Genomic DNA, 13397 nt, shown 5'->3' with positions numbered 1-13397 from the left:
CAGACCGTTTTGTGGACTTTCTCCCCCCCCCCCGGGCCCCCCCTGGTTTTCCGCCCCCCCCCCCCCCCCGCCCCGACCCAGTGCACCCAGCCACTTACTGGTGCCATGAACCTCCTCTCCAGTAAAGCGGATGTTGAAGGCATATGTGGGGTCACCACCACTGGCCAGCTTGACGCAGAGCTGAGAGGATGGCACAGAGGACAGTTGTCGGGCAGCCTGGCAGAAGTAGGAGTTTTCTGAGGCTCTGATTTCCCCTGGAAGTGGAAGGTAGATCATAAGCTCAGCAGCCACACCCTACCTGTTCACCAGGAGACTCAAGCCTGGTCAGCACAGGCCGGCTTTTCTTCCCACTGTGCATATGTGGTGCTCTGGTAGCTAACCTAGAGGCTCTCAGAGGCTTTTCCTCAAAATTCACACCTGGCTCCTCCCTTGAGTCCTTCATGTTTGCTTCGGGCCTACAAGTCTGTCTGTACTACAGGACTAGGGCATGTTCCCAGGTAGAATGGCTTCTGCACCCTCCTACAGTCAGAGAGAAAGGCGCTGAGGCAGGGAAGGCTAAGCACCTCTTCTTCCCCTCCTTGGAGCTGGAAAGTCCCATCAGGAGCCTAATACACAGACAAAGGCAGCCCGATGAGTAAGGGGTGGGACTGCCCCACCACTCTCCAGGCCTCCCCGGTGGTTTCAGGCCAGTTTGTCTAAGGACCAAGCCTGCCCTACCTCCCACAATTTCTAGTGGGTCCAAGGTGATCTCCGGAGCTGCATGGTCAGCTGTCCTCTGCACAGTGGCATTGAGCACTCGATTCATCACTGTCACCTTGGTGTCGTAGAAGATCAGTCCTGCAGAGAAATGTGGGAGAGGCGGGCTGTAGTTGCCTCTCCTCATTCCCAGTCACCCCTGCAACCCAGGGAAGACCATGTTCACCCCTCAACCCTTTGTTGAGGCTCCTGGGTATTCCAGAAATACAGACAAGCTGGGAGATAAAAACACACCATGTAAAATGCCATCTATTTTATGTGTGTGGTACAGGAACACACGTGTGCCTATGCAGAGGATAGAAGTCAACATAAGGTACTCTATCTCTGCCCGTCTTAATCTTTGGTGTATGTGTCTGCATTTCCCTGTGTGGGTGTGTATGATGCAGAAAGGCCTGGAGGATGCTGGTGTTCTTTTGTCACTGTCTGTCTTATTCCTTTGAGACAGTCCTTCACTGAAACTGGAGTTCACTGATTCAGCTAAGCTGCCTGGCCAGCAAGCTCCCCGAACCCACCGGTCTCTGCCCCGCCCCAGCTCACTGTGTGTAAACAGAGGACTGGACAGACAGCCTTGCACTAACTAATTCCTAAGGGCACCTTGGGCAAATGGCACCAACCTTATTTCAGAATGCATTGAACTTTTACAGTTTTCTTTTTTTCAGAGATGTACTTTTAATTAGCTTCTCTTAGGGAAGCTGCTGCTTGACAGAAGAAGGGTAAGTCTTTCTGCCCGCCAGCTCTGAGGGCAGCCCAGCACTGACCTTTTGCCTCCTTCAGCAGGGCAGCGATGCTGTGTGTGTACATGGGTGTCTGGCGCAGCTCCACTAGGGGTAAGAAGAAGGTCTCCAGTGTGGTGTTGAGAGACTGGAGGAGTGCGAAGCGTAGGCGCAAGCTCTCAATAGGCACATCTGCAGGGAGAAGGTGGTCAGGCTAAGTGCCGGCCAAGCCAGACAGTCTGTTCCCAGGAGAACACCTGGATCAGGGGCTCTCCTCTGTGGCTTTATCCCTGGGAACCCAGAAGAGCTGAGTGAGGGGCTCCCCAGGAACACAAGTCAGTACATAGCAGATCCAGAGGGGAGGCCCTGGGAATTCAAGTCATATCCCTATCCTTCCCTTGGGCCACGCCAGGGCTACATATGATCTTACTGTTTTTGTAGAGACAGAACCCAGGGCCTTATGCATACCAGACAAGCACTCTGCTCCTGGGTTACACTTTCTAACCTACATGTATGTTTGTGTGTGTGTGTTTTGTAAAATTAATTTATTTATTTTACATCCTGAACAGTTTCCCCTCCCTCCTCTCCTCCCATTTATTCTTCTTACTTCTGCCCTCTACTCCCCCAAATCCACTCTTCTGTTTCTGTTTAGAAAGGGACAGGCCTCCCATGGGTATCAACAAAGCATGCATAGCAAGTTGCAGTAGAACTAAGAACCTTCCCTTATATTAAGGCTAGGCAAGGCGACCCAGTACAAGACTAGGGTTCCAAGAGTCAGCCCCTAAATGGTTTTTTTTTTTTTTTTTTTTTTTTGGTTTTTCGAGACAGGGTTTCTCTGTGGTTTTGGAGCCTGTCCTGGAACTAGCTCTGTAGACCAGGCTGGCCTCGAACTCACAGAGATCCGCCTGACTCTGCCTCCTGAGTGCTGGGATTAAAGGCATGCGCCACCACGCCTTTTTTAAGATTTTTTTTTTTTAAGATTTATTTATTTATTATATATACAGTGTTCAGCCTCCATGTATGCCTGCAGGCCAGAAGAGGGCACCAGATCTCATTACAGATGGTTGTGAGCCACCATGTGGTTGCTGGGAATTGAACTCAGGACCTCTGGAAGAGCAGTCAGTGCTCTTAACCTCTGAGCCATCTCTCCAGCCCCCTAAATGGGTTTTAAACATTGAAATAATGACAGATTATAAGAAGTGGCAAATGCAGTGCGCAGTCTGGCATGCTCTTTGCCCAGCTGCCTTTGGCAGTGACAAAACAGGGCCACTGGCACACTGCCTTTTAGCTCATTCCCTTTCATAGCTGTGTCTTTTCCCCTATGAGAGAATAGCATCATGGACAACTTGCCCATCTTTGTCTCCCGCATCCAGAAGAACAAGGGTCCTGCCCTTGCTGCCAAGGAAGGCAGTGGCCCTATGGCACCTGTGTGCAGCCTTGCATGGGCTCTGCCAGGGTGATGCCTGATGGAGTGGTAACTAACTAGTGCTTTCTTGCTGTTCATTTCTTGTTTTTAAGGACAATGTGCTGCCCACCCCATGGACAATCCCTCTACCACAGGTCAGCAGTGATCTGACCCTCTTACCTCACAGCAGCCTGACCTCAGTGGGTGTGGTGGCAGGAATCTCTGCCACTCCGAGCTCATTACCCAGCCTGGGCTTTGTTTTAATGAGCATTAAACAAAGGCCAGCGTAAGAGCTCCCTTTGTCCTTTTGGTTGATGCAGATGGAGAGCCCTAAGTATTCCTGCAACATAGGTGAATACCCTTAGAGGCAACATACTCGAGAGACAGGCCATCCTGGGGTCAGTGGCATCAGCTGGGTCAAGATACACCTCGTGAGGGTGAAGCCGTGCTGGCGTGATAGCAAGATGGCGGCACAGCCTGTTGATGTATTGTACAAGAGCCACATCCATCTCCAGAGTCCACTTCCTGGAGGCTTTCTGTGCATGTCGGACGTCGATGCAGGCACACCTGGGGCAGGACAGTTTCCTGGTAAGACACTGTTAGAGCTACACCTAACCCCTGTCTTTCAGGGATTTGGGGGGAGGACCAGATTGCTCCTCATGAGGGAAAGCTTTTCAGAGTACAAACAATAGGGTGTGGGCACAGAGGAGCCTTGTGGGAAGTCTGGAAACCCACATGCACAAGTGCTCCCCTCTTATTAGGTTGCGGGATGGGGTCCTCAGGAGATACAGGGACCACACAGTGACCTGGGCTAAAGCACACCCACTTCTGAGCCTGGGTTTACTTTTCCATAACATGAGCTCAGAAAGGCATTGGTGTACTTGTCACAAGAATTCAATGAGAGGTTGCCTGTGAAGCACATGGCATGGTACCCAAGTGCCCACCACGTAGCTGCTGCTGGTACCTACATGGTTCCCTCAGCTAGGTGACCCCATTCCAGCATTTATCTACACAGATGTCAGGACAGACAGACCAAGGTGTACTTGAAGTGTACTTTACTGCAAGGCTATATTGTTGCAGTAACACTGGGTGCAACCTGCATGTCCATCCCTGGAAATTGCTGCCTAAACTGTGCTATACCTAGCAATGGAACTCTGGGCAACATGGGAATGATTGCATGGAACCCCATAACACCAACTGTGTGAAAAACTGAAAAACTAAACCTAATTAATGTCTTCAATAGTAAGCAGAGTCTCAAATCAGGACAGAGTATAAACATAGTCCCCCAGGGCTACAAATGATGGGGCTGGGTTTCCCTCATTTGGCAAAATTATAGGGATCAGCATGCTCAGAGTGTAATGGGTAAGTTGCACCCTGGGAAAAGCACTCTGTGATCATGGGATCGCCTCCACCAAGTAAGTCTCTGAAGTCTGATTTCTCAGAATGTCTATATTGGACAGCCGCTCCTTTGTGGCTCAGCATGTCCACCTATGGACAAGGCTGAGGGACTGTGTGTGATTTAGAGTACTGGCCTCCTCAGTTCTGCAGGTTCCTTGTTTGCTCCATATTCACCTGTGGACAGGAATGAGCCCTGCTCATTCAGTCCATTGGATCTGAAGGCTTGGCCCATGCCTTGCTGTCTTCATGGGAAGGGGAACAATGGAGACCCAAGGAAATCTGAGGAAGACTTTAGAATAAGCAATGTTCTTATCAGGGACTAAATTGTGTGCCCCAATACAGTGTGACAGCACTTGGAGAGATAACTATAATAATTATAGAATTAAAGCTAAATAAAATCATGTAAGTGGATGCTGTGGGACAATGGTCTTTTATCTTGCCACTTGTATTATTTTTAATAAAACACTGCTTGGCCAGTAAGCAGGCAGGAAGTAGAGGTGGGGCAATGAGAACAAAATTCTGGGAAGAGGAAAGTTCAGTCTGCAGTCGTCACCCAGACAGAGAGGAAGCAAGATGAGAATGCCTTGCTGATGAAAGTTACCAAGACATGTGGCTAACACAGACAAGAAAAATAGGCTAATATAAGATGTAAGAAAGTGTTAATAAAAAGCCTGAGCTAATATGTCAATCAGTTTATGAATAACGCAGACCTCTGTGTGTTTCTTTGGGACTGAATGACTGTGGGACAGAAACCTCAGCCAACAAGTGGGCCCCAACTCAACAAGGTTGATGTCACTTTAAGAAAAATGAGATTAAAGCCAGGCATAGTGGCCAATGCCTTTAATTCAGCATTTAGGAGGCAGAGGCAGATGGATCTCTATGCCTTCAAGGTTAGTATGGTCTATATAGGGAGCTCTAGGACAGCCAGGCTACATAGTGAGATATTGTCTTGAAAAGAAATAAATAAATAAAAAGAAACAAAGAGGGAGGGAAGGAAAAGAAAAGCAAGCAAGCAGAGATTAGGTCATACAAGGATGCCACGTCCACAGCAGTGACTGCCGTGTAGTGACAAAATGCCTCTGTGCTGGCTTTTGCCTGTTGAAGGATTGGGGTTAGAGCTTCCTGGAGCGAAGCCCCAGGCGGTCCCCTGGCAATCAACGGTCGAGATAGGACCTGATGCCGTAGGCAAATCTCGTATCTGGAGATAGCCTTGAGAGCGAGCCCTCCTGGCACCCTGCATGATCTTTTTCTGTATTTTTAATCTTTCCTGTTTTTAGCTGACCGCTTACCAAGAAATCAAAGTACGTCCTTGGCTCGGCCCCACCGTTCATTAAAGCAGTCCTTGAGGAAATAAAGTATGCCCCACGCCACATGAGCCTGGGAAACTTTATTAATTATGAAACAGAAACGGCTAAAGTTGATACGTTACGAGGGAATCGTCATAGTAAATCAGATTTAGAGAGAAAAGGAGAGTTAGAGAAAATTCCCCAGCGCACTCCTTGATTCACTTCCTTATATAGGAGCCTATGATGAGCAAGGGAATAGATGGGTTAATGTTGATGGACAAAGACTGTTATATTATACTTTCAACTTTATGGATAGGCTTGCTAGACCCCAACCCCCATGATGTCTGCTGCATAAGAAGGTACTAAAAAATATAGTTCAACAGGTGCAGAGAACTGATTAGGTATATTTGGTCACTAGATGAAATAAAGGGTTAAGAGGAGGAAGGGCCATGATAGCAATAATAAGACAGAAACTTTCTGTTCATAAGATGTAACCACTTGCCTGAGGTTTACAGTCCCAAGGACAAGAGTTCCTCTTCTAAGATTTACAGTCCCAAGGGCAAGAGTTCCTCTTCTAAGGACGCTTTGTGTCTAACACCTGTTCCTGATAATATACTTTTTAAACATTGCTAAAAGAAGTTTTCATACTGTGCCAACTAATGATACATGACTTTCTGACTTGTTCTTTGTTTGAATACTATATAATGAAAGCATGATTTTAGTAAAATCGCAGCAGATTCTCACTACACAGTGTGTCTGTCTGTCATTCCCTTGCGTCGTATCCTGACTATCCTATAGCCTTCATCCCTGTTCTCCCGCGGAGAGCAGTCTCCCAGAGGGACGGTCTGTGGCACAAGGACAGAGAAAGGTTGAGTGAGATGAAATGAGCAGGGTACCATGTGCTGGTCACTGGAGGCCCCAGGTACCCTCCAGAACTGCATGGGGAAGTGTCTGCTACTTCAGCCATGTGTGTAATGGCACCAAGAAGTCAAGATTTGAAGGAAAAGAACAGTCTGTTTTCAAACATGTACGAAAAAGTCACTTGATAATCACGTAAACTCAGGGAGTAGCTTCGAAGGCTAGAGCATCACAGACAGAGCAGACCCTCAGCAGGATGACAGCTGAGATATCCACCTGCCAAAACCAGTTCTATCCCAGACTAAACCTAGAGGAAGGCCCATTTCTCACCTCTCAAAATGAAGGTCATAACCACAGGATAAGATTGCCCTCCAGACACTGCGGATATCTTGCTTGGCTCTGTCAATGACGAATTTGTGAAAGCCTTCTAGGGTCAGGTACTTTTCCTCAGGAACTGATGGTACAGCACGTGCATGCCGTCAGAGGTGGGAACAAGAATGTGCACAATCAGGGTGGAAAGCCTGCACACTGTGGCCCTTCACTGTCTGTCATTGCTCCTCTTGTCCATGGCCTCCTCCTCTGCCTAGCTCCCCTCCTCTATTGTCCCCAGCCCTGTCACAAGTGCGATGCAGCATTCACATACTCCACCTCTCACCCAGGCTTTGCCATGGCTTACCGTCTTCCTTATTTCTCCAAGTCTCAGAAGCACAAGGCTAACAAAGCAGTTCGTACACAGTGAACAGATTTCTCTGCTGATGTCTTAAGGCCCTCCCTCATTAGTTCACTGGTTCAGGCAAGTGCCTTCTAGAAACCCCAAGCAAATTTCCACACCCTTACTTTTCAGTTAGAACTATCTATTCTTCACCTTATATTTATTCCTTAAGCTGATGGCCACAAAGCTGGCAGTCAGGAATACATCCCACTGTCCGCAGAAACATTGTCTCACCTCAACTACAACTTAAAAGAGCTTGGAGCATAAAGAGCTGGGCTATCCTAGTGGGTGAAGCCATCCAGGCAGGCCTTGGCCAACAGGCCTGTCCTGGAGTGGGCTGCTGTCCCCAGAATGAAAGCAGGTTCTCCAGCCACTAATGTACCTTCTTGCTTTTTGGTGGGTGACTTTTCTGGATCTTTTTCATCTGGTTTGCTTTTCTCAGGTGACTTTGCCTTCACGGTTGGCTTCTTCTCACTTAATGCAGTCCTGCTACAAACCAAAGCACTGCAGTTAGGGTGTGCATGTCTGCACCACCTCCCAATATGAAACACAGAACTTCACACACCCTAACTATGGCACAGGGGTACCTAGGGCTGAGTTTAAGGCTTTGTTCTGAGCAGATTACAAAGACAAACCAATGCTTTAAGACATGAGAACTCCTGAAACTCTTTTCAGACATTTTCTATATATTTAGAGTGGCACTGCTCAATAAAGTAGCCAGTAGCAAGGATTTGCTACCTAAGGTTAAATTAGGCAAAACTGAGTAATTCACAAGCTCAGGTTCTCAGCTGCGCTCACATTTTCAGGGCTACCGAGAAACCACAGGGCAGCAGTACTGAGCGGCACAGGGACATCACTGAGTGCTGTCAGCACTGGGGATTCTGCAGGACAGGGCCATTTCCACACAGTGGATTAATGGAAGGGAATAGGGTATCTCTGGTCACTCAAAGAATTCTTCTAAATACACTTGCAGTGCAAGGGCTATCAGAACAGTGAGGATGGAGTCATAAACTAAGCTAGGCATGACAAGGAGTGCCAGCGATTCCTGAGCTGATATAGGAGGATCACTAGTTTGAGCCTAGATGGGGTTGTAAAGTAAGTACTGGTTTTTGTTTTTTGAGACAGGGTCTCACATAGTCTAAGTTGGAACATACTATATAGGCAAGGCTGACCTTGAATCCTTGATCCTGTCTCCACTCCCAAACATTCAACCCCTGCCCTCACTGGTCTTGAGAGGGAGGCAGAGGCAGGTGGATCTCTGAGTTTGAGGCCAGCCTGGTCTACAGAGTGAGTTCCAGGACAGTCAGAGACACACAGAAAAGTCCTGCCTCAAAAAAATTAAAAAAAAGAAAGAAAAAAATTATACTAAACATATATAAAGACTCAAATATGGAATATTATAGAACTACCAATAAGAAAGGAAGTAGGCTCAAAGGGAGAAGAGTGGTTCAAGAGTTAGACGTGCTTCACTCGGGAGGCAGAGGCAGGCGGATCTCTGTGAGTTCGAGGCCAGCCTTGTCTAGAAGAGCTAGTTCCAGGACAGGAACCAAAAGCTACGGAGAAATCCTGTCTCGAAAAACAAAAACAAAACAAAACAAAACAAAAAAAAAGAGTTAGACGTGCTTATTGTTCTTGCAGGACCCAGATTTGGTTCCTGCCACTAACAAGGTAACTCATAACCATCTGTAGCTCCAATTCCCGGGTCCCCCTCAGGCACCTGCAAGCATGTGGTGTACATAAGTTCATCCAGGTGCACAAACCTACACATTAGTAACAAATTTTTGTAGAATATTTTTTTAAATGTTGTTATTCCATCTTTTTTTTTTAAAGATTTTTTAAAATTTATTATGTATCCAATACAGTGTGCTGCCTCCATGTATGACTGCATGCCAGAAGAGGGCAGCAGATATCATTGTAGATGGTTGTTAGTCACCATGTGGTTGCTGGGAATTGAACTCAGGACCTCTGGAAGAACAGTCAGTGTCCTTAACCTCTGAGCCATCTCTCCAGCCCCCTGTAGAACACTTTTTAAAAGATAGGAAGGTTGCTAGGTGGTCATGGTGCACACCTTTAAACCCAGCACTTGGGAGGCAGAAGCTGGTGGATCTCTGTGAGTTTGATGCCAGCCTGGTCTCCAGAGCAAGTTCCAGGACAGCAAAAGCTATGCAGAAAGACCCTGTCTCAAAAAACCAACATCAAACCAAACCACCCAAACAAAAAGATGGGGAGGTTATTTTTTGTGCTGAGCCAAGACTAGTATTAAAACAGAAATATCAGGGTACGCACACTGCAGAGTACCCACATTTCCATATGAATATATTTACTAGCATGCCACAGACAGCTCTAGAAGGTTTCTAACATAATACAGCAGTCTCAGCGAAGGGGATCCTGAAGTAAGTTATTGTTCATTTATTTATGTTGTGCTGGCAACTGAACCCAGAGCCTAAGGCATACTAAGCAACTGCTCTACCACTAAGCTATATCCCTAGCCCTGTTTATTTACTTATTTATTTGAGATGATAGGATTTCAATATATGGCCTTAGCTGTCCTGGGGCTTGCTACGTGTAACAGGCTAGCCTCAGACTCACAGAGGTGGATTAAAGGTGTGTCCTCAGTCTTTGGGCTTTTTGTTTTGAGACACGCAATTTAGGAACTCACTCTCTGGCCAAATAGGCCTTGAGTCTGTGGTCTTTTTGCCACAGCCTCTTCTGAATTTTGTGTCAGTTAAGAAAATGATACATATTGCAGAGTGGTGATGATACACGCCTTTAATCCCAGCAGGAAGACAGAGGCAAGTGGATCTTTGTGAGTTTGAGGTTAGCCTGGTCTACAGAGCAAGTTCCAGGATAGCTAGGGCTGTTACACAGAGAAACCTTGTCTCGAAAAACCAAAAACAAAAAAAGAAAATGATACATGTATATAAATAAAAGGCCCTGGGTCCTGCACACATTGAATGGACACTCTGCTGCTGAGGTATGTACCCAGCCCCAGTCAGTCTTTCCCTACAAGCTTTTAGGAGCTCTCTAAAATGACTGCTTTATGTGTATGGATAAAGTCTGACTTATTTCAAAGTATATGCGTGTGATGTTTTCTCAAGGCACACTGTCTGCCTGACAGTTCACATGGCCCAGGAGGTGAGATAAAATGTTAACTTGCAGTAGATGAGGCTAAGGACTGACTGGACCTCAGCAGCAGAGCAGAAGATAGATGGCATGCCTGGCTGCTCCAGGGTGCCACAGTCTCTCAGACGCCTGCTGGAAGGCCACACCATAGCCACCCTCCTCCCAAGCTCCTTGGGTGTGCACCTGAGATTGCTGAGCACGGCTTTGTCCTTGGCAGGTGGCTTGGTGACAGGCCGCTTGGTGCTCACCACCTTCACAGGGTGCTGCTCCTTCCCGGCTTTGCTGTACTTGCTCTTATCCAGCTTGGGTTTGGGCACGCCATATTTCCTCAGGATCTGCAGAGCACACAAGTAGTGAGGGGGATTCTCAGGCCAGCTCAGAAGAGGAACCCAGGCTCAGCACAGAGACTGTGTGGAAAGAGTGGCTACCTGTGTGAGCTGGTCTTCCAGCACCTTCTTTGGAGGCCGGACGTTGGTGAAGAAGAGGTGCAGGAGGTTGCCTGGACTCTGGGAGTTGATCTGTTCTTTGCTAAGATAGATGTCAGAGACCCTAATTGGTTTCGCTGGTGTTAGGCTCAGTGTCTGCTCTGAGTGGGCACAGCTTTTAAATATTTCTGTCAGGACCTCTCTGGCCCCAGGCACCAATTTCTCACCTGTTACAAAATAAAAGGTCAAATAATTTTCATGAACATACTATGCTAGGATACACCCTAGAAAAGCATCTTTCCTAGAAACTGTGGGTTTTGTTTTCAGAGACAAGGTCTCATGTAGGGGAGGCTAGTTTTCAATTTCTGGGTTTTTTTTTTTTTTTTTTTTTTTGGCTTTTTGAGACAGGGTTTCTCTGTAGCTTTGGAGCCTGTCCTGGAACTAGCTCTTGTAGTCCAGGCTGATCTCAAACTCACAGAGATCCACCTGTCTCTGCCTCCTGAGTGCTGGGATCAAAGGCCTGCGTCATCACTGCCCAGCAATTTCTGATTCTTTTGCCTGGCTAGCAACCACACATTTAAAATGTGTGTACATCACGGAGGTGTGTGTACCACATCATGTGTGTTGAGAACAATACTGTAGAGTAAGTCTCTTCTCTTCAACATTATATGGGCTTCAGGTTGGACTTGGGTAGTGAGGTTTTTACAGCAAATTCCTTCACTCACTGAGTCATCTCTGCCCACAATCACACATTTTTTTTTGTAGGTAGATAATAGACTAAATTAGAGGAAGTAGGTATTTGAGTCCTCATCCTTAATTACATACCCAGACTTCCTTGCAGTGAGGCGTAACCCCCTGAGCATGTCTTCTGGGTCAGGTTGCTGTGCTCTCTACAGTTGCTAGGAAACTATAAGCTTCCTTGCTTGCTCTGGACTCTTAAATCAGTTGCTGTGTTCTCAGGCCTACTTGTCCCACTGCTTAGCTAATTTTTATTATTATTTTTCTTATTTTTTAAAGGTGTGCATCACCATTTGGCCTGATTCTATTTTTAGATTTATTTTTATTTTATGTGCATGACTGTTTTGCCCACATTTAAGTATGTGTACCACATGAATGCCTGGTGTCAGAGGAAGTAAGAAAAGAGCATGAGATCCCCTGGAACTGGAGTTATGGATGGTTGTGAATTTCCAGGTAAGCACTGGGAACCAAACCCAGATCCTTTGCAAGAGTAACAAGTGTTCTTAATTACCGAGCCATCTCTCTAGCCGCAGCTCATCTTAATTTAAACAGCACAAACGTACTAGACAATCCAAATTAGTAAAATAACACATAGGCAGTTAGGGCTTGCAGTATGACAGAGCAAGGAAATTAATCTTTGTGCTGTGAGCGTGTGAAACTGGCAGGGTGGACAGGGAGAGAAGCGGGGTCTCCGAGGCTGTGCGTGGTGCCACACACCTGTAATCTCACCACTTGTGAGGGTGAAGCAGGAAGACCAGGAATTCAAAATCAGTGTTGGCTACATAGTCTGAAGCCAGTCTGGACTGCGCGAGATCATTGTGTGTGTTGGGGGGGGCATATGGCAAAATGAGGCCCTAGTCTGCATTAACAAAGCCTTGAGCACTGTCAACAGAAGGGTTGACTGCAATAAAATCAGAAGCTAAGTGTGCATCTGGATTCAAAGTGGGAGAGACAAGGAAGCAGTAACATCAAGAAGCCCTTGAGCATCCTGTAAATAAATCCTCCACTGTTCATCTTCTAAGGGGACAGCCAAGGTGAGGGGTGAAATACAGCCTCATCTAGGATAGATGTATCCAAAGCTACAGTGAAACCCTGTCTATAAAAAAAACAAAAACAAAAACAAAAAGAAAGAAAGAAAGAAAGAAAGAAAGAAAGAAAGAAAGAAAGGAAGAAAGGAAGAAAGAAAGAAAAAGGAAAAAAAAAGAAATACAGCCTCAAAGAAACAGTGCAGGACCTTGGGAGCACCAGGCAGCTGCTCAGGCACAAAATTTAAGGTACCTCCCCCCAAACAAAATACTACCAGATCAACAGTGCTGCTTTAAATTTGCTGGGGCCTGGATGAAGAATCACTAGCATTTTATTCATTTATTATTTATTTCTGAGTGTGTACTTGCACCGACACAAGTGTGTAAGCCAAAAGACAACTATTTGTGTATGTTGGTTCCCTCCGTATACTGTGTGGGTATTGGGGGATCAAATAGATCATCAGTTCTAATGGCAGGCATACTTATCTGCTGAGCCACCTTGGTAGCCATCCTCTCTGCCTGTTTCTGAGATGGGGTATTATAGGCTGGAATTGAACTCTCAGATCAGACAATCCTTCTGCCCTAGCCTCCCAAACACTGGAACTGCAAGATGCTGGACTATTTCTTCCTGGTCAGATTTTTTTCATTTTTAAAAGATTTTACTATTTTTATGTATGAATATTTTACCTGTATGTATGTATGGGTGCCACATGTGTGCCTGGTGCCCACAGAGATCAAATGAGGACATTAGGCCCTCTGGAACGGGAGTTACAGACTGCTGTAAGCCTCCATGTGGGTGTTGGGACCTGAACTCAGGTCCTTTAGAAGAACAGCAATACTCTCAAGCACTGACTGAGCCAATGCTCCAACCCCTGGCTTATTGGGTTTTAATTTTTTTATTTTTTGAGACCTGGTTTCTCCATTTAAAGTCCTAGCTCTTCTGGGAACTAGCTCTGTA

The 13397-nt window shown here is 46.4% G+C and overlaps 1 protein-coding gene across 9 annotated transcripts in view; it reads right to left on the bottom strand.

The window, feature by feature from the left end:
- The window catches only part of Hectd4 (HECT domain E3 ubiquitin protein ligase 4), a 182052-nt gene that overhangs the window by 11230 nt on the left and 157425 nt on the right, over positions 1 to 13397 (bottom strand). For 7 of the 9 annotated variants that reach the window (XM_050158911.1, XM_050158919.1, XM_050158915.1 and 4 more), the window contains 8 exons: positions 10680 to 10903; positions 10435 to 10586; positions 7511 to 7617; positions 6747 to 6870; positions 3251 to 3441; positions 1515 to 1661; positions 718 to 837; positions 99 to 254 (listed from right to left, as the gene is read on the bottom strand). In XM_050158911.1, the coding sequence (XP_050014868.1) occupies positions 99 to 254; positions 718 to 837; positions 1515 to 1661; positions 3251 to 3441; positions 6747 to 6870; positions 7511 to 7617; positions 10435 to 10586; positions 10680 to 10903 (1221 nt within the window). Of the gene's footprint in view, positions 1 to 98; positions 255 to 717; positions 838 to 1514; positions 1662 to 3250; positions 3442 to 6746; positions 6871 to 7510; positions 7618 to 10434; positions 10587 to 10679; positions 10904 to 13397 lie in introns of those variants that run through there. The other 2 variants (XM_050158912.1, XM_050158920.1) reach the window with 2 other exon arrangements.

Source organism: Alexandromys fortis, unplaced genomic scaffold (assembly GCF_014885135.2).
Source record: "Alexandromys fortis isolate MF-2015 unplaced genomic scaffold, M_Fortis_MF-2015_v1.1 scaffold_90, whole genome shotgun sequence".
In the NCBI taxonomy this organism is placed as follows: Eukaryota; Metazoa; Chordata; class Mammalia; order Rodentia; family Cricetidae; genus Alexandromys; species Alexandromys fortis.
This window is presented reverse-complemented; position numbering and strand designations above follow the sequence as displayed.